The sequence below is a fragment of the Chiloscyllium plagiosum genome, unplaced genomic scaffold, assembly GCF_037043375.1.
Source record: "Chiloscyllium plagiosum isolate Xiang-an unplaced genomic scaffold, Cpla_swu_hap1 HiC_scaffold_15, whole genome shotgun sequence".
NCBI classification, from domain to species: domain Eukaryota; kingdom Metazoa; phylum Chordata; class Chondrichthyes; order Orectolobiformes; family Hemiscylliidae; genus Chiloscyllium; species Chiloscyllium plagiosum.
Window position 1 is genome coordinate 6238057 of NW_028270153.1, and position 21576 is coordinate 6259632.

At 47.9% G+C, this 21576-nt stretch overlaps 1 protein-coding gene across 1 annotated transcript in view; it reads left to right on the forward strand.

Annotated features, from left to right (window-relative positions):
* Nucleotides 1-21576, forward strand: part of col9a3 (collagen, type IX, alpha 3) — a 287297-nt gene that overhangs the window by 43405 nt on the left and 222316 nt on the right. Inside the window, exons 6-7 of the mRNA XM_043710900.2 lie at nucleotides 1327-1371; nucleotides 19466-19489. Coding sequence (XP_043566835.2) covers nucleotides 1327-1371; nucleotides 19466-19489 — 69 coding nt within the window. The remainder of the gene's footprint in view (nucleotides 1-1326; nucleotides 1372-19465; nucleotides 19490-21576) is intronic.

Consider the following 21576-nt stretch of genomic DNA (forward strand, 5'->3'; position numbering starts at 1 on the left):
GATGTTGTGGGGAAGATCATCTTGACCAAGAGATAAGGCTCATTCATTAATTCACTGAAGATAGCTCTGAGGTCTCGACAGCTCGTTCTGTATTTACTTGGATGGAATCAACTGATCCAGACGTATTTCCAGAATAGAGAAAGGCCAATCATCTTTCTGTAGGGAGAGAAAAGCCCTTTGAGGATTAATAGGCCCCTGGAAAATGATAAACAAGACGCAGTTTCCAGTGCGGAATTCCAAGACTGCAGCCATTATCTCTGGCCAATCTTCTGCTACCTCAGCAGTGACCCTCCGACAGTGCGGTGCTCCCTCAGCACTGAACCTCTGACAGTGCAACGTTCCCTCAGCACTGACCCTCCGACAGTGCGGCACTCCCTCAGCACTGAACCTCTGACAGTGCAGTGCTCCCTCAGCACTGACCCTCCGACAGTGCGGTGCTCCCTCAGCACTGAACCTCTGACAGTGCAACGCTCCCTCAGCACTGACCCTCCGACAGTGCGGCACTCCCTCAGCACTGAACCTCTGACAGTGCAGTGCTCCCTCAGCACTGACCCTCCGACAGTGCGGTGCTCCCTCAGCACTGAACCTCTGACAGTGCAACGCACCCTCAGCACTGACCCTCCGACAGTGTGGCACTCCCTCAGCACTGACCCTCCGACAGTGCAGTGCTCCCTCAGTACTGACCCTCCGACAGTGTGGCATTCCCTCAGCACCGATCCTCTGACAGTGTGGCATTCCCTCAGTACTGACCCTCCAACAATGCGGCACTCCCTCAGCACTGACTCTCCGACAGTGCGGCACTCCCTCAGCACTGACCCTCCGACAATGCGGCACTCCCTCAGTACTGACCCTCCGACAGTGCGGAACTCCCTCAGTACTGACCTTCTGACAGTGCGGCACTCCCTCAGCACTGACCCTCCGACAGTGCAGCACTCCCTCAGCACTGACCCTCCAGCAGTGTGGCACTCCCTCAGCACTGACCCTCTGACAGTGCAGCACTCCCTCAGCGCTGACCCTCCGACAGTGCGGCACTCACTCAGCACTGACCCTCCAGCAGTGCGGCACTCCCTCAGCACTGACCCTCTGACAGTGCAGCACTCCCTCAGCACTGACCCTCTGACAGTGCAGCACTCCCTCAGCACTGACCCTCCAACAGTGCGGCACTCACTCAGCACTGACCCTCCAATAGTGTGGTGCACTGTTTGAAAACTGTAAGTAACCACCATTCATCAAGGTGGAATATGTCTGAGTCAGGGATGCCATGCCCTGGTGCTGTATTGTAGTATTGGGTTATACGATGATAAATATTTTCTATTTTGTTCACAGGGAGACCCCGGACCACCAGGACCACCAGGCGTGTCCAGATTAACAGTGAGTAAACATCTCACCAAGAAAGCATTTTGACACTGTATTCTGCATTGATGCATCTTGACTTTTTCTCAACACATAAATTCTAACGCTTGGAGTGATAACCAGCAGAATTTGTCAATATTGTGTATTTGGGCTTATTCATGTTGAATCTATTTGAGGAAACCTCATTGTGAAAGAGAAAATAGCAGATTAAGAACATAACAGTTTTGTGTGTGACCTCTCACCATCTCCTCCTCTCATGTCTCTCTTTAAGAATGTTACAGCTCTCTAAACTGGCAATGTGAATCTGTGTGTTGCGTTGGAGCATTACCTGTTCCAAATCTAAACCCTGGGGTGTGCTGGACAGGGGAGTTATGACAGGCTTGTCTCAGCTCTCCCCAGGCCACACTCAACGTGTTTATTTTTTAAAAAGGGTTCTTTAACAGCTGAATACTTGGCTTCTTCAGAAATGCCAGTTATGCTTTCATAAAGATTTATCCTTCAGCATCTGAATAACAGCACTGCAGTCACGCTCACACAGAGTTCCTCAGGCTCAGATTGCAATTACAGACAGAGCATGTGATTCTGAGTTCTTTCTTAAACCCCAGGTCAGAGGTTGAAATAATGCAGGGCTGTAATTGTTTTTGGAAGCAAAGAAAAGATTCCAGTCAAGAAACAGAAGTGGAACCCTGTCACAGTTCCTCAGGTAGAGGGTTCAAGGCTGGTTTGAGTGTCCTGTACGTGTGCTTTAGGAATTTCGGGTCTTTTCTGCTCTGGGTATCGATGCAGCTGTCCCAGAATCTTGTTCAAACGCACATCAGAAACTGTCTCTGTCGTGTCAGCTTGTTAAACACAGAAATAGTTTCTGGTGCTTTGCTCATTGTCCAACGCTGAAGATCGATGTCACTGATCCACAAATCATCTTGATAAAACACTACAGCCTTTCACACGCCTTCCTTCGAGATTCCGAATTTGGACGTTAGGAGGTTGTCCAGCATTCTGAAATAAAAACAGAAATGCAGCAGGTCTGGAGGCATTTGTGGAGAGGAACAGAATGAATGTTTTGAGTCCAGTTGAACTGTTCTGCAGGATTGAAAATGCAGACTTTTTCATTAGTTGGAGAAATGTGGCCTCGTCAAGATTTGTCCAGATATGAAAATTAACCCAATGGTCTTATACTTCGATAATTTAGCAAAGAGGGAAATGAAAGGTCACCTGACCTCTCAACTCCATTTTGTGTTACGTGAAAGTGACCATTTAGTATCACATGTATTTTTACAAAGCAAAAATGGAAATGTTTGATAAGACACCATGTCATGGCAACTAAGTTAATGACAGGAGTCATAAATAAGAAGAAAAAAGTGAAAGTTCATCACAGTTCATTTAACAGCTCCTGGTTTCAAGGTATGCTGGGAAACCGAGCTGAGACCAGTATGCCAGGCCGGGCTGAGACCACCACACAGGGCTGGACTGAGACCAATACACAGGGCTGGGCCGAGACCAATACTCAGGGCTGGGCCGAGACCAATACACATGGCTGGGCCGAGACCAATACACAGGGCTGGGCCGAGACCAATACTCAGGGCTGGGCCGAGACCAATACACAGGGCTGGACCGAGACCAATACACAGGGCTGGGCCGAGACCAATACACAGGGCTGGGCCGAGACCAATACACATGGCTGGACCGAGACCAATACACAGGGCTGGACCGAGACCAATACACAGGGTCGGGCCAAGACCAATACACAGTGCTGGACCGAGACCAATACACAGGGCTGGACCGAGACCAATACACAGTGCTGGACCGAGACAAATACACAGGGTTGGGCCAAGACCAATACACAGTGCTGGACCGAGACCAATACACAGGGTCGGGCCAAGACCAATACACAATGCTGGACCGAGACCAATACACAGTGCTGGACCGAGACCAATACACAGGGCTGGGCCGAGACCAATACACAGGGTCGGGCCAAGACCAATACACAGGGCTGGGCCGAGACCAATACACAGGGCTGGGCCGAGACCAATACACAGTGCTGGGCCAAGACCAATACACAGGGCTGGACCGAGACCATTACACAGGGCTGGGCCGAGACCAATACACAGGGCTGGACCAAGACCAATACACAAGGCTGGGCCGAGACCAATACACAGGGCTGGGCCGAGACCAATACACAGTGCTGGACCGAGACCAATACACAGGGTTGGGCCAAGACCAATACACAGTGCTGGACCGAGACCAATACACAGGGTCGGGCCAAGACCAATACACAATGCTGGACCGAGACTAATACACAGTGCTGGACCGAGACCAATACACAGGGCTGGGCCGAGACCAATACACAGGGTCGGGCCAAGACCAATACACAGGGCTGGGCCGAGACCAATACACAGGGCTGGGCCGAGACCAATACACAGGGCTGGGCCGAGACCAATACACAGGGCTGGGCCGAGACAAATACACAGTGCTGGACCGAGACCAATACACAGTGCTGGACCGAGACCAATACACAGGGCTGGGCCAAGACCAATACACAGGGCTGGACCGAGACCAATACACAGGGCTGGGCCGAGACCAATACACAGGGCTGGACCGAGACCAATACACAGGGTCGGGCCAAGACCAATACACAATGCTGGTCCAAGACCAATACACAATGCTGGACCGAGACCAATACACAGTGCTGGACCGAGACCAATACACAAGGCTGGGCCGAGACCAATACACAGGGTCGGACCAAGACCAATACACAATGCTGGACCGAGACCAATACACAATGCTGGACCGAGACCAATACACAGGGCTGGGCCGAGACCAATACACAGGGTCGGGCCAAGACAAATACACAATGCTGGACCGAGACCAATACACAGTGCTGGACCGAGACCAGTACACAGGGCTGGACCGAGACCAATAGATTAGATTAGATTAGATTACATACAGTGTGGAAACAGGCCCTTCGGCCCAACAAGTCCACACCGCCCCGCTGAAGCGCAACCCACCCATACCCCTACATTTACCCCTTACCTAACACTACGGGCAATTTAGCATGGCCAATTCACCTGCACATCTTTGGACTGTGTGAGGAAACCGGAGCACCCAGAGGAAACCCACGCAGACACGGGGAGAACGTGCAAACTCCACACAGTCAGTCGCCTGAGGCGGGAATTGAACCCGGGTCTCTGGCGCTGTGAGGCAGCAGTGCTAACCACTGTGCCACCGTGCCGCCCACCAAAGTGCTGAGACCAATACACAGGGCTGGGCCGAGACCAATACACAGGGTTGGGCCGAGACCAATACTCAGGGCTGGGCCGAGACCAATACACAGGGCTGGACCGAGACCAATACACAGGGCTGGGCCGAGACCAATACACAGGGCTGGGCCGAGACCAATACACATGGCTGGACCGAGACCAATACACAATGCTGGACCGAGACCAATACACAGTGCTGGACCGAGACCAATACACAGGGCTGGGCCGAGACCAGTACACAGGGCTGGGCCGAGACCAATACACAGGGCTGGGCCGAGACCAATACACAGGGCTGGACTGAGACCAATACACAGGGCTGGGCCGAGACCAATACACAGGGCTGGGCCGAGACCAATACACAGGGCTGGACCGAGACCAATACACAGGGTCGGGCCAAGACCAATACACAGTGCTGGACCGAGACCAATACACAGGGCTGGACCGAGACCAATACACAGGGTTGGGCCAAGACCAATACACAATTCTGGACCGAGACCTCCACACATGGCCAGGCCGAGACCAGCACTCAGTGCCGGGCCGAGGCCAATACACAGTGTTGGACCAAGACCAGCACACAGCGCCGGACTGAGACCAATACACAGGACCGGGCCGAGACCAATACACAGGGTATGGCCGAGACCACCACACAGTGCCAGGCCGAGACCAGTACACAGGGCCGGGCCGAGACCAATACATAGGGTATGGCCGAGACCACCACACAGTGCCAGGCCGAGACCAGTACACAGGCCCAGGCGAGACCAGCACACCATGCTGGGCCAAGACCAGCAAACAGGGCTGGACCGAGACCACCACACCGTGCTGGGCCGAGACCAGCACATTGGGCCGGGCCAAAACCACCACCCCGAGACAAGACCACCACACTGGGCCATTGTGAAGCAAGGACAAGACCTCCATGTTGGGCCAAGACCACCACGCCAGGCTGAGTCCATCGCACCAGGCTGAGACCACCCCTTCTGGACAAGGCTGCCACACCGGGAGAATGCCCCGCCTGGCACTGGGCTCATACCATCTTGCCAGGCTGTTGGATGCCACCTCATCGCTAGGCCTGGGCTGGGAGAAGACCCATTCTGCTGAAGTTGTTTAAAGAAGGTAAGATACTGTAATAAACAGAATTATTAAAAACAAGCATCAAAAGAGAAACAAGTAAAGCAGATGAAGTAGAGGAGCTCCGACTCCTGGGCTGAAGATCCCACACACTACTCTGCTACTCCTTCAGTGATGTTGGTTGAAGGCTAAACATTGACCAGAACAGTAAGGAGTTGTGCTCTGGGATTTTTGAGAGTATGTGGCTGCTCTGTTTAACAATGTCATCTTAAAGGAGGTACATGTGACGGTGCAGTACCTCCTCAGCACGGCCCTGTGAGTGTGACTCCAGATTACACACTCACTGCTACAGAGAGAGACTTAAACACACGGAGTTTTAAAATTGGAAATGGATACACTAGAGCTGACTTCGTCTGAACAGTTCTCTGTGGCAGTTCTTAAATGTGGAGCAGCGTGAAATCAAATGGAATCTGAGACTAGATTCCTGAAGGTCTAACTGAGAATGGTCGGGACTGAACCAGCCTTAAATTCTTCCCACGGGGCAAGGGAGAGCCCAGGCTGGTTTCCTGTCCTTAATCAATCCCTGCTGAGCTGTGCTGGAAGGTGAGGTTAGCTGGAGGTAAGTTCTGCCTTCGTTGTGAAGCCTGCCACGGTACATTAGTCACCCTTTGGGCTCTCACGTGAAGGGTAAAGTGAGAGGCAGGAGGTGACAGGAGACACTGTGTCAGTAATATTGAGGAACAAGGTGTCAGTAATATTGTGGTATATCAGCAATCAGTTATACTGGGAGACACTGTGTCAGTAACATTTCGTTTGTGGTTCACTAGACCGTAAATAGAACATGAGGTAGACAGAGGGTAGGGGAAAGTGAGGACTGCAGATGCTGGAGATCAGAGTTGAAAAATGTGGTGCTGGAAAAGCACAGCGGGCCAGGCAGCATCCGAGGAGCAGGAGTATCGACGTTTCAGGCATAAGCCCTTCTTCAGGAATGAGGCTGGTGTGCCAAGCGGGCTGAGATAAAGGGTAGAGGGGGGGAGCGGGAATTTGGGGGAGGGGCGCTGGGAATACGATAGGTGGAAGGAGGTGAGGGTGAGGGTGATAGGCCGGAGAGGGGGTGGGGGCAGATGATCGGGAAGAAGATTGCAGGTCAAGAGGGCGGTGCTGAATCCCAGGGTTGGGACTGAGATAAGGTGGAGGGAGGGGAAATGAGGAAGCTGGAGAAATCTACATTTATCCCGTGTGGTTGGAAGGTTCCTAGGCGGAAGATGAGGTGCTCTTCCTCCAGGCGTCGTGTGGTCAGGGTCTGGTGATGGAGGAGGCCAAGGACCTGCATGTCCTTGGCGGAGAGGGAGGGGGATTTAAAGTGTTCAGCCACGGGGTGGTTGGGTTGATTGGTGCGGGTGCCCTTGAACCCTGCCCCTCCAATCGCCACCAGGACAGAACCCCACTGGTCGTCACCTACCACCCCACCAACCTCCGGATACATCGTATCATCCTCCGTCATTTCCGCCACCTCCAAACAGACCCCACCACCAGGGATATATTTCCCTCCCCACCCCTATCAGCATTCTGGAGAGACGACTCCCTCCGCGACTCCTTCGTCAGGTCCACACCCCCCACCAACCCAATCTCCACTCCCGGCACCTTCCCCTGCAACCGCAAGAAGTGCAAAACTTGCACCCACACCTCCCCCCTCACCTCCCTCCAAGGCCCCAATGGATCCTTCCATATCCGTCACAAATTCACCTGCACCTCCACACACATCATTTACTGCATCCGCTGCACACGATGTGGCCTCGTCTACATTGGGGAGACAGGCCGCCTACTTGCGGAACATTTCAGGGAACACCTCTGGGACACCCGCACCAACCAACCCAACCACCCCGTGGCTGAACACTTTAACTCCCCCTCTCTCTCCGCCAAGGACATGCAGGTCCTTGGCCTCCTCCATCGCCAGACCCTGACCACACGACGCCTGGAGGAAGAGCACCTCATCTTCCGCCAAGGAACCTTCCAACCACACGGGATAAATGTAGATTTTTCCAGCTTCCTCATTTCCCCTCCCTCCACCTTATCTCAGTCCCAACCCTCAGATTCAGCACCGCCCTCTTGACCTGCTATCTTCTTCCCGACCATCTGCCCCCATCCCCTCTCCGGTCTATCACCCTCACCCTCACCTCCTTCCACCTATCGTATTCCCAGCACCCCTCCTCCAAATTCCCGCTCCCTACCCTTTATCTCAGCCCGCTTGGCACAGAAAGTAGACAGAGGGTAAACCTGAACAGGGAATACTTTATTATATGTCCCATTAGCTCCACAGTTAGTTTTATACTGTCCCTGTAGCTCCCACCTCTGACCCCCACCTCTTAAAGGGCAACCCACACATCCAGCAACATACAGAAAGCCCCACCCCCTTTATTTCAATGCTCCCCTTAACATTGGCTGGAGCAGTGGGGTGTGCCCGAGGTGGAGTCATGGTGATGGAGGGGGCTTTGGGCAAGTGCAGTACCCAGCAGTATCGATGCCACCTGCATTGGCAAAATCCAGTGAGAACTCAGTGGTGAGGGCGTCGCTGGAGGCAATTTGGCATCAAAGCTTGATAACTTTCATTCTAGCTGCGGGGGGCGGTGAAAGGAACACATGCCCGACCACCAGGCCCATGCCCGATGGTGGGGCACTTAACAAGAAGGTTTGTAAAAGTGGACACTTTTTCTTTACTTTTTGTTCTTCCACCTTTGTATTCTATGTTTGGGTTTATGTTGTTGTGTTCAAGATGGAGCTAGAGAGTGGGGACACTATACAACAGTTTTCATTGTGTTTTGTAACAAGATACATGTGACAACAAATGAATGTAATCAAATATATATGTCTAACAGCTGTAATGATTATAGCAGCATTGGAGCTAACATTATATATTGTCAGGAACATTTACAAAAAAAAACACAGGGAAGAAGAAATCGATCCTTCCATAATCCACGCTGATATTGTCAGCTTCTTGGGGGTGGTGTCTCCTTATCTCAGGAATCTTTTCCGGTGCAGCTCCCCGGGTTTCGGGAAGTTCCTGTTGTTCTGCAGGTCCATCTCTCTCTGATTGGCAGTTGTTGCTCTGTAACGTTGCTGCTGCTGTCTCCCTCATGGATACAACCCTGGCTCACAGACACATGACCCAGTCACGACCCCCAACCCTGTCTGGGACTGGATCGGTATTCTGAGGGACCTACCCCCCCGCTGGTCCCCATGTCCCTCCAGACCAGGTCACCCCCAGTCTGCATTGTACCTCACAACGGTCTTTTTTTGGAGCCACCACCAACGCTGGGTTCCATTTCCCCTAGGTCTATAATTCCAGGCCAACACAGTCTCTCCTCTTTGGAACACCCTCGACCTTCTGATCATCTATCCTTCTTACTCTCACTGTACCACCTCTGTGGTCTCTTGCAGTAAATGAAACGTGGTTCTCGGTTGGCGGTTGAACATTAAGGACGCAGACGAGCACTGCGTCACTGTGTGTAGTGTGTTCCTGTATGCATTGAGGAACTTGTTGATTCACCGTCCTAGTGAACCTGCCCTGTGTGAGCCCTTTAAAACCTGCTCCAGGATTTGTACAAGTCTCTCCAGCCAGATGTTTGTCACAGGGTGACACTGAGCCAATGTCATGTAGCTGGTTCCGTGACTTTCCAGATGCTGCTCGAATTCGTGTGCCACAAACTGTGGACCATTGTCACTCATGGCCTGTTCAGGGTTCCTGAACTCATCAAATCCTGCAACCAGTCGGCCTATTGTTGTTCCTGCTGGTACTGACTTCAGGTCTTCAGGGTAGCCAGTACAGGGCTCCACAATCACAAGCGATATCTGTCCCTCTACCAGTCCCACAAGACTGACATGTGTCCGCTGCCATGGTGACTGAGGCCATTGAAGGGGCAACAACAATGGCACCTTCCTTAATAATGCACAGGCTTCCCATGATCCCACTCTCTCCTCATTCAATCACCAATGCTCCTGGCTATCTCTTTCCTTCACACCACTCTGGGGTGCCTTGGGTGCACTTTCCTCTGAATGGGAGAGTGATAACAATCTCACTCCCCACATTAAACACCGACCGATATGGACATCTCCCACCCCTGGACGGGGAAGTGAGTAATTCTGGGTGGTTTCCATCATTGGGCTCTTCTCTTTCAGGACCAAGGTTCAAACCCCAGTTGTTCTGACTAGTGTTTAGGATCTGATTTGTTCACACAGGCACCTTGCCTTCCCAGGAAATGTACATAATTTTCAGATTCCAGCCAGGAACATCCTTATTTCCTGAGCGTGGTAACCTCAGTAAAGCATCTAATTGCTATACTCCTCTCCCTGTCACTATCTGAACCAGTGGATAAAGCCAGGGCCCATCTCTGCCAATGTGCTGCCCCCATTGATGGGGTTGGGGGTGTAACCCCAAAAATGGAGGTTCGGGGCCTTTGGTCAGTCAGTAGCACAAAATGTCTGGTGGAAAAGAAATGGGAGAGCTTCTTAATACCGAACACAATGCCCAATCCTTCCTTTTCCACTTCTCCTCCTTCTGCGTTAGTGACCTCAGTGTGAATTCAATGGGCCTTTCCTTTCCGTTCAGTAAGGTGTACAGTGCTAACCCCATCAGGCAAGGCATCACACACTAACTGGAGTGACAGCTTCAGGTCACAACGCATTAACACTTGCCACCTTTCTAGAGCTTGCTTCCCTTCCCAGTAAACTTCCTCACATTCCTGGGTCCACTTCCATGGCTGCCCTTCCCACGGCAACTAATGCAGGGGTTTTAGCATGGTTGCCATTGTAATTTACTCTCTCAAGAACAATCTCAGTTGTGGCATATTTTCAGGTGTCGGCCCCTTCACGACAGGCTCTATTTCCCAGGCACCTTGTGTAGTCCCTCACCATCCCAGGTAATCGATGGAGTCTTTAAAACTGTTGTATTTCTACTTTTTACTTGCATTCCCGCAAGGGTTTCTCCTCTTCAGAGGATCCAATATCTAAACTATTGCCCAGATAACCTTGGATTCCTGGTGATCCATTCAGGGTTTGGTCTAAGGTTCTCTGGAACATAGCCAGTGCTGGCATGATGCCAAAAGGAAGCCATTTGGAGTCGAACTGTCCCCTGTGTGCGTCACTGTCATCAGTGGAAGCCGAGACAGCCCCCATCTGAGGTAGGCCTGAGACTGATCCAGTTTTGGGAATTTCTTGCCCCCCGTCACTGAATGGGTCCTCAATGAGTGGAAGTGGGTAGTGATCCACACTCAGGCCTGTGTGGTTTGACTGTGACCTTAAAATCACCACAAGTCCTAACCGTTCCACCTGGGAGTGGCCCATTCACCGGTGATTACTGGATCCAGCATTCCCAGGTTCAGCAGCCATTCCTGTTCTGCTTCCCCTTTAGGCCGGATGGTGTACAGTACTGGATACACCTTCAGACTCCTTAGAAGACCCCGCTGCTTCAACCAATTTCTGCTGTTTTCATTTTCCCCAGAGTTCCCTTGAAGACATCTTTCTGCCTGTCCAAATTCTGTCACAAACTGGTTTTTGAATCTGCCAGCCGAGTGCCCACACTCCAATCTTCTGTCACCAGGGGTGTCTGAATAATGCAGGGTAGTTGTCTTCATTATGTACAGTGACAATTTGGCACACTGGTCCCTTCACTGGATTTTACCCTTGCTTTCAGTGAGAGCCCTTGTTCCGTGTATGTTCACAGTGTAAACGTTGCAGGTTTCAGTGGCAGAGTCTTTAGATTTTCCCGATATATTGATTCAGGAATCAGCGACATCGCTGTGCCTGTATCTCCTTCCATCTTTACTCTCTTACCCTGTAATAGGGGCGGAACCCAGTAACAATTAGCTTCACCCTGTACTAACAGGATATTTAACTGAAACTCAGCTGATTCAGGGCCTTCAGCATCTCTCACAGAGCCCCAGTCTACCCCCTGGCTACCCGCATGTACCTTAAACCTTGTCTTCGGGGTGCTTTCTCTCTGATCCCCTTCACTTGTTTGGGTCATACCCAGCAATGTTGGGCGATATGACCCACTCCCTTACATCAGCGGTACTGAGCTTCACAAATCCAACACAATGCCTCCTTGTGGCCCCTCATGCCACATTGGCAATATTCTACAGCTGGTACTACACTCTGCCAGATTTCTGCTAATCAACGCACCCGGGCATCATCTATCAACCACGTTGTTCTGCTGGTCAGCTCCATCAAGGTGGCAGTTTTGAAAGACAGCTCTGTCCTTCTTTGTAACTCCGATTAGATGGTTTTGTGTACGGAGCCACAAACCAAACAGTCCCACAAGGCATCTTGGAGGAATTCGCTATGTTCCAATAATCTCGATGGCAAAGTGGCTCAGTGGTTAGCAGGGACCCAGGTTCGATTCCACTCTCGGGCGACTGTCTGTGTGGAGTTTGCACATTCTCCCCGTGTCTGTGTGGGTTTCCTCTGGGTGCTCCAGTTTCATCCTACGATCCAAAAATGCGCTGGTTAGGTGAATTGGCCATGCTAAATTACCTATACTGTTCAGGGATATGTAGGTTAGATGCATTAGTCAGGGGTAAATGTAAATAGGGTAAGGGGAATGGGTCAGGGTGGGCTACTCTTTGGAGGGTTTGTGTGGACCTTTTGGGCTGAAGGGCGTGTTTCCACACTGTAGGGATTCTAGGAAGGATGATGGATGCTAGGAACTTCATTCAGACAGCCACAGATTGGATGATGGACTCTCCCATTTATGAAAATGGCAATGTTCCATGATCATTTATGTTTTTGGTGCTGAATAACTCCCTGGCATTTCACTTAGTTCTTGGAATGTCATCTCCACAGGGTTCCCTGGTTGCACTGGACACCTTGAAACTCGGAAGATCTTATTCCCAATGGTACTTAAGAAAGCCAGTACCATTCTGTCTCAGTCATCTTATTCACCTTAAAATACACATCAAAATGTTTGATGTGCAGTGTCCAACATTCAGTCTCATCTGGATGTAGGTTTGCTCACTGAGCTGGAAGGTTTGGTTTCAGATGTTTTGTCATCATACTAGGTAACATCATCAATGAGAATCTGGACGAAGCACTGATGGCATGGCCCACTTTCTGTTTATATGTTCGGGTTTCCTTGAGTTGGTGATGTCATTTCCTGTGGACATCACCAACCCAAGGAAACCTAAACACATAAATAGAAAGTGGGCTACACCACCAGTGCTTCATCCAGATTCTCACTGAAGATGTTACAAAGTATAGTGACGAAATGTCTGAGAACGAACCTTCCAGCTCAGCGAGCAAACCTACGTCCAGAACCTCAAACTGAGCTACAAATCTTCGCAAAACTCGATTCAGTCTCTTCACCAAATGCTCCCATTGCGGTAAATTGGCCAGCCGTGGTTTTTCCGCCGCTCGGGTCTAGTAACCATTTGCAGCCTGGGTCTCTTCAGTGAATACTGTCTGCTCCAACCACTCCCTCACTGGCTGTGCTGACATACTGTCCTTCCCTGTTGTTAACTGCAGCCCAAGTCCCTGCACAATCACTTCCCTCAACATTAACTCCACAATATCACACCGTTCTCGGAGTCCAGGCAAAGCCTATTGTACTAACAAAAAGAAACAGTGTTCACACACACTTAGAAACCAATCCCACCCTCATCACCAGGTAGTACGTTTGTGATTCACTAGAACAGTAATAAACTAAAGGCAGGCAGAGGGTACACTTGAGCGAGGAATGTTTTTTGTGCATCCTGTCAGCTCCATGGTCAGTTTTAGACTGTGACCCCTCCCCTACCCCCCAACTCCTGCATTTGTGTCACCTGACCTGCTCTCTTAAACAGCAACACATACCCAACTACATGCACAACACAAGGTGTCAGTAATATCCTGGCACATAATGTCAGTGACACTGTGGAAAACCAAGTCAGTAACTTTGTAGACACAGTGTCACTTGTATGGTGGGACTCCATGTCAGTAATATTGGGGAACATGATGCCAGGAATATTCTGGATCATAATGTCAGTAATCCTGTTGGATATGATGTCAGTAATAATACTGACCATAACATAATTAATATTGTGCAACATTCAGTAACATTGTCAAAAATCTAGTCAGTAATATTGGGAATATGATGACAGTGGGACAAAGTGAGGGCTGCAGATGCTGGAGACCAGAGTTGAAAAATGTGTTGCTGGAAAAACACAGCAGGCCAGGCAGCATCCGAGGAGCAGGAGAATCGACGTTTCGGGCATAAGCCCTTCTTCAGGAAACGTCGATTCTCCTGCTCCTCGGATGCTGCCTGGCCTGCTGGGTTTTTCCAGCACCACATTTTTCAAATATGATGACAGTAATAATATGTAGTGCTGTATCAATAATAATGTCAGTAATAGCATGCAGCATGATTTCAGTAATATTGTGAAGCAAGTTGTCAGTAACTTTGTGGACAATGACATCATTAACATTGTGGAACACTGTGGCAGTAATATTGTGGAATATGATATGAGAAATATGGTGGGACATGAATTGATTAATATTGTGAAACGTGGTATTAATGTGACTGCAAAATAAAACTGGAGCACCTGGCAGACACAGGGAGAACTTGCATACTTTGCACAGACAGTCACTCAGGCCTGGAATCAAACCCAGGTTCCTGGAACTGTGAGACAGCAGCACTCACTACTGCATCACCAGGCCATCACGTCAGTAATAGTGTGGGACATGATGTCGGTGATAGTGGGGAACACTGTGTCAGTAAGGTTGTGATACACAATGTCGGTAATATGGTGGAACATGATGTGAGTAATATTCTGGGACATGATATCAGTCATACTGTGGAAACAAAGTGCCATTAATATTGTGAGGCATGGTGCCAATAAAACTGTGGATATAGTTAAAAATCACATGACACCATATTATAGTCCAACAGGTTTATTTGAAAGTACTACCTTTACTACCTGATGACTACCTACCTGATGAAGAAGCAGTGCTCTGAAAGCTAGTGCTTCCAAATAAACCTGTTGGACTATAACCTGGTATTGTGTGATTTTTAACACTATCTACCCCAGTCCAACACCAGCCCCTCCACATCAATAATATTGTGGGGTGTGGTTTCAGTAATATTGTGGAACTTGAGGTCAGTGATATTATAGAATATGATGTCAGTAATGTTAATAAGGTGGAGCATGATGTCAGTAATATTGTGTAACATAGTGACAAAAACATTGTGAAGCATGGTGTCAGTAATGTTATTATTTAAGGTGTCAGTAATATTGTGAAACATGCTGTTAGTAATATTGTGGAGCATGGTGAGAGTAATATTATGATACATGGCATCAGTAATATTGTGAAGCACGGTGACAGTAATATTGTGAAGCATGGCGAGAGTAATACATAGTGACAGTAATATGACAATAAAGGATAAAAAGCTCTGACTATCCATTCTATCCATCCTGCTCATAATTTTATAAACTTCTATCAGGTCACCCTCTCATCCTTTGATGTTCAAGTGAAAATTAACCAAGCTTGTCCAATCTTTCTTCGTAACTGATACCCTCCAAACCAGGCAACATGCTGGTAAACTGTTTCAGTGCTCTCACCAAACCCTCCACGTCCTTCTGGTTGTGTGGCAAACAGAACCACATGCAACTTTCCAAACGGGGCCTAACTATAGTCCTATACAGCTGCAAGAGAACTTGCCATACCCTGACCAAAGAAGGCGAACATCCATCACTACCTTATGCACTTGTGTTGTCACTTTCAGGGAACTGACCCCTTTATGGCCACATTCTTCTGAATATTAATGTACTAATGTTCTGCCATTTACTGTTTACTTCCCTCTTGCTTAGGGTCTTTATAAGTGCACCACCTTGCATTTGTTCATAATAAATTCCTTCTGCTATTTCTCTGCCCAAGTCTATATCCTGCTGTATCCTCTGGCAATCCTTCTCACTATCCACAGCCTCCCCCAGTCTTTGTGTCATCCACAAACTTACTAATCAGAGCACCTACAACCTTCTCCAAATCATTAAAAACAACAAGAGTCCCAGCACTGATCCCTGTGGAACATCATGATCACAGATCTCCAGTCTGAAAAACATCCTTCCACTGCTCCTCTCTGTTTTTTCAAGACTCAGCCAGTGTTGTATCTATCTTAATAACTTACCACAGATCCCATGTGACTTAACCTGTTATATCCGCCTTGTCAAAGGCCTTGCTAACATCTCTATGGACAACATCTACCACCTTGCCCTCATCAATCATTTTTGTCACTTCCTCAAAAAATTGAAAACAGCCCTCCTCCAGCACTGAGCCATGCTGCATATCATTAATAACTCCATATTTTTCCAATAGTGAGCAATTCCTGTCCCTAAGAACCATCTCCAATAATTTCCCTATCGCTGACATAAGACTTAACAGTGTGTAATTTCCTTAATTATACTTGTTATCTTTCTTAAATGAAGGAACAACATTGGCTATTCTCCAGTGCTCTGGAACCTCTCCTATGACTAAAGAGGAGACAAAGATTTCGTGCAATGGCCCAGCAATTTTCCCCCAACCTCGCTCAGCATTCTGGGATTGATCATTTCAGGTCCAGGGGTCTTGTCCATCTTCCTGCTTTATAAAGAAAACCTAACACCTCCTTTCCTATATCGATGTGCCCTAGAATATCAACACACTCCTTCTGAGACTCACCATCCACCATGTTCTTCTCCTTTGTGAATAATGATGTGAAGTATTTGTTAAGGACCTCACCCACTTCCTCCAGCTCCTTGAATAAACTCCCTCCTCTGTCCTCAAGTGAATCTACCCTTTCCCTAGCTACCCTCTTGCTCTTTATATTTGTGGAAATGCCTTGAGATTTTCTTTAATCCTTTTTGCAAACTATATTTCATTTCCCTTTTTAAATCTCCTAACTCCTCTTTGAGTGTTTTCCTGCTTTCTCTGTATTCTTCGAGAGCTCTGCCTTCATTTCCCTTTTGCTTTTTGACTAAAATCTCTCAATTTCTTTGTCATCCAAGATTCCTTAATTCTCACAGGAACATACTGCCCCTGAACTTTAATCAATTGGCCAGGTGTGGATTTACCCTCAACATTTCTGATCTACATTCCCCAGTTCCTGTCTAATATTGTGGTTGTTTAGCACTTTCATCCACTCATCCTTATCCATAAGTAACTGAAGAGTTTCAGAACTATGGTCACTGTTCCTGAAATGCTCCCTGACTGAAACTCAGTCATCTGACTGGGCTCATTTCCCAATTCCAGGGGGAATGGTATGGCCCCTTCTAGAGATGGAAGATTTACATATTGTTTCAAAAGACCAACCTGGACACACCTAACAAATTTCACCTCCCCATCCAAGCCCTTAGCACTAAGGAAGTCCCAGACAATATAGGGGAAGTTAAAATCACCCAACTCAAGAAGCCTGTTGTTTTCACATTTTTCCATAATCTGTCCACATATCTCTCATATCGCTCCTCTACCACCTGTTGGTTCTTGGGAGTCCTATAGTACAATCCCATCAAAGTGTTTGCACATTTCCTATTCCCGAGCTATACCCAAATGGCCTTACGGATAAGCCCTCCAAGGTGTCCTCTCTCTGTACAGCTGTGATATTCTCCCTAGCATGTAACACGTTCCCTCAACTCTTTTACATCCTTCTGTATCTAGCCTGAGACAGCTAAATCCTGGAATGTCAAGGTGCCAGCCCTGTCCGTCTCTCATCCAAGTCTCTGTAATATATCTACAAAATCATTGTTCCACGTATTAATGTAAGCTGCAAGTTTATCCACTTTACCACTAGAACACTAGAACAAATGCACTTGAGAGGTCCAGCAACCTCTCCCTCTCTGTTCTTCCTCTTAGTCTTACTGGCTTTAGCCTCGGATGTTTACTTGCTGACCTACTGTTCTGGTTGGAGAAAGTGAGGTCTGCAGATGCTGGAGATCAAAGTTGAAACTTTATTGCTGGAACAGCACAGCAGGTCAGGCAGCATCCAGGGAACAGGAGATTCGACGTTTCGGGCACAGGCCCTTCTTCAGGAATGAAGAAGGGCCTGTGCCCGAAACGTCGAATCTCCTGTTCCCTGGATGCTGCCTGACCTGCTGTGCTGTTCCAGCAATAAAGTTTCAACTACTGTTCTGGTTGCCAACCCACTGCCACTCCTTTCAAGTGGCACTAGCAAACTTCACTGCCAGGATATTGGTGCTCCTCGAGTTTAGGTGCAATCCATTCTCCTTGTACAACTCCCACCTGCCCAGGAAGACATCCCAATGATCCACGTACCTGAAGGCCTTCCAACTCTTCAGCCACGTATTTAACTGTACTATCGTCCTATTTCCTCACCTCACTTGCACGTGCTACACTAAGTAATCCTGGGATTATAACCACCGAGGTCCTGCTTTTCCTACCTGAACTCCATTAGCAGGATCTCATTTCTCTTTTTGCTTATATTGTTGGTACCAATATGGACCACAACCTCTGGCTGCTCAACCTCACACTTCAAGACATCCTGTACTCAGAGCTATTCTTGACCCTGACACCAGGGAGGCAAAACTCAATCCTGGAGTCCCCCTTGCAGCCACAGAAATGCCTATCTGTATCCCTGACTATAGGGTCCTTATCATCGTTTACTACTCATCCTCACTTGATAGAATCCCTACAGTGTGGAAGTAGGCTATTTGGTGTATTGAGTCCACGTTGACCCTCTGAAGAGCATCCCACCCAGACCCCTTCCCTATCCTTGTAACCCTGCATTTCCAGCCTGCACATCTCTGGATACTATGGGCAACTTAGCATGGTCAATTCACCTAACCTGTACATCTTTGGGCTGTGAGAGGAAACACAAGCAGGCACAAGGAAAATGTGCAAACTCTACACAGTCACCCGAGGATGGCATGTCAGCTGGGACCCTGGTGCTGTGAGGCAACAGTGCTCAGCATTGAGCACCACTCGACCCTCCCTGTTGTGGAACAGAGGCAGTTGTGCTGCCACTGACCTGGCTGCTGCCTGAGACCCTATTTTAGGATGTTCCTGTTTGAGAAGGGAATGATCACGTTTTCTGTCTGTGTGACCAGCTTGCTAAATGTCCTATCTATGACATCCTCAGACTCATGGATTCTCCACAGTGAGTCCATCCGCATTCCTGGTGCTCCATTCAAAATATCAGGAGCTGCAGCTGAATATACTTTCTGTACACTTAGTCCATGGACGTCTCTCTGATTTCCCACATATTGCAGGAGGCAGATTCCGTGGAGCTGAGTTCTTCTGCCATTGTGAATCCTATCGACTAATTCAACCTTATCCACTGTAGACAATAATTCAGGAACTGATCACACACCTAAACCAGTAGTCACCAAACTCAGGTCTCTCACTCTCTCTGTCCATTCCTCACAAAATACAATGAAAAAAGTAAGTACCTTATCTCTCTGTGGACACTGTTCACTCAGTCTGCAAACCCTGCTTCCTGAGCAGGAAAGCCTTTGTCACTGTTTGAGCCATAAGATCACCTCCGGAGCAGCAACGTTAGCCTCAGCTCCTGGATCCACACACCCTCCCCCACCTCAGGTATTTATCCTGTTGTTTATCCCCAGGTTCACTGGTGTCAGTAATATTGTGCAACTTGGGTTGAGTAATATTGTGGAGTATGGTGTCAGTAACATTGTGGAGCATGATATCAGCATTATTGTGGAACAGAGATGAGGGTGGATGGAGAACATTTCCAAAGAAATGGAATAATGGAAGTGGAATAACTGGATCATTAGAATTTGCTCATTGTTGTGTTTCTCTTTCTTGATTCACAGGAGCCGGGGAGGATTGGCGATCCGGTAAGCAGTGTTTCATTTCCTGTGGCTCTCACTAGGCAGAGATTGCAGGGTTAACAGCTGTAGGTTACATCCTATTCAAGACAAAAGAGCGATTAGTTCTGTGTCACACAGGCGCAATATTTATCACCTAGAATCACCAACAGGCCTTAGCTCCACTGATAGTATTCCCAGCTCATCTTCCCCTCACCCCCCCCACCGATTACATACCCTCCCACTCCTTCGTCCCTCATGTCTTTATCCAGCTTGCCCTTAACTGCAAATTATTCTGCACTGCAAACATTTTCAACTATCTGGAACTTTCCAACCCTGTCAGTCAATGAATCTACAAGATGGCAATGCCAGGAGTTTATGCTCAACTTCAGGAGTGGAGGTGGGGGCAGGGGAGCTGCAGATAAAGAGAGCTTCACCTGACGAAGGGGCAGCACTCAGAAAGCTTGTGATTTTCAAATAAACCACTATAACCTGGTGTCCTGTGACTTCTGACTTTGTCCACCCCAGTTCAACATCGGCACCTCCACATTATCATTGTAGTGAAGGCTGATACAAAATACCTGTTCAGTTCTGCAGCTCCCCTACCCCACCTCCATTCCTGAAGAAGAGCATTACCATCTTGTAGATTCATTGACTGCCATTTCCATTCTGAATTTCCAAATTTCATTTCTGTAAGTTCAGTGTTCACTTTGTTAATTCTTCTCTTTTTAAAATAATTATACAAACTCTTAGTATCTATTTTATTTTCTGGCTAGCTTTCTCTTATACTCCAATTTTCCCTTTTTAGCAATTTGTTTGGGTCATTCTTTGCTATCTTTACACCTTCTGATGTGGTACCTATCTTTTCACAATGATATGCTTTTTCCTTAGGTTTGATATAATCTTTAACATTTCCTCATTAACCACGATGATGGGCCCATATTCGGAGCTTTTCTTAATCCTGGGGTTATATCTCTTCTGTGTGTGTTGAAATATCCTTTATTTGTCCCTGCATCTCCATTGTGATTCCTTTAACCTAATTTGCCAGTTCACTTTAGACAGCTCTGTTTTCATGCCCTCATAAATCCCCTTATTTAAATATTTTAAAATGGTGTTAGAACCACTCCTCTCTCTCTCAAACTGAGTATAAAATCCAATCATATTTTGTCCCTGCTACCTAGGGTAGTATTCCTGATCAAATCATTAATCAATCCTATCTCACTGCACAACACTAAGTCTAGTACATCTTGCCCTCCAGTTAGCTCTGAACAGGCTAACCACAAACATCACATTATACACATCAGTTTCTTGTGTGAGAACACTAGCTCACCAGCTATTCAGCTGCTTCAGTCTCTTCATTGTTGCTTAGAAATGCAGTATAGATTTTTACAGTATAGAAGGAGGTCATTCGGTCCACTGTATCTATTTTACTCAGATTCTTCCCATATTCCTTGAAGCCGTTTGCCAACATACAGTGTTTGTTAATCCAGAGTTCAAGGCCAAAGTTCTGAAGGAATGGGTTCAAATCCCCACATGGCAGCTGCTGGAATTTTGAATTAAATTACTAATTCTTCAATCAAAAACTAATCTCCATGATGCTGACCATGCAGTTACCATGAATTGTTATGGTTAACAATCACACAGCACCAGGTTATACTCCGAAAGGTTTATTTGGAAGTGCAAGCTTTCAGAGCGTTGCTCCTTCATCAGGAAGCTCCGAAATCTTGTACATCCAAATAAACCTGTTGAAGCATAACCTGGTGTGGGATTTTTAACCTTGTCCACCCTATTCCAACACTGACACCTCCACATCATTAATTGTTATAAAAACTCAATGATTCAGGAATGAGGCAAGGAAATTTGTTATCCTTCACTGGTCTGGCCTATCTTGGCTGCAGACCCACAGCAGTACAGTTGACTTTCACATGGAGTTTTCTTAAAGCATTTAAAAAACAGATGAGGGTGTTGCTGGGTAGACTAGCACTTATTGTCCATCCCTAATTGCCCAAGAGTCAACCACATTGGTGTGGGTCTGGAGTCACACTTGGGCCAGAGCAGGTAAGGAGGGCAGTTTCCTTGAAGTATATCTGTGAACCAAATGGAATTTTCTGACAATG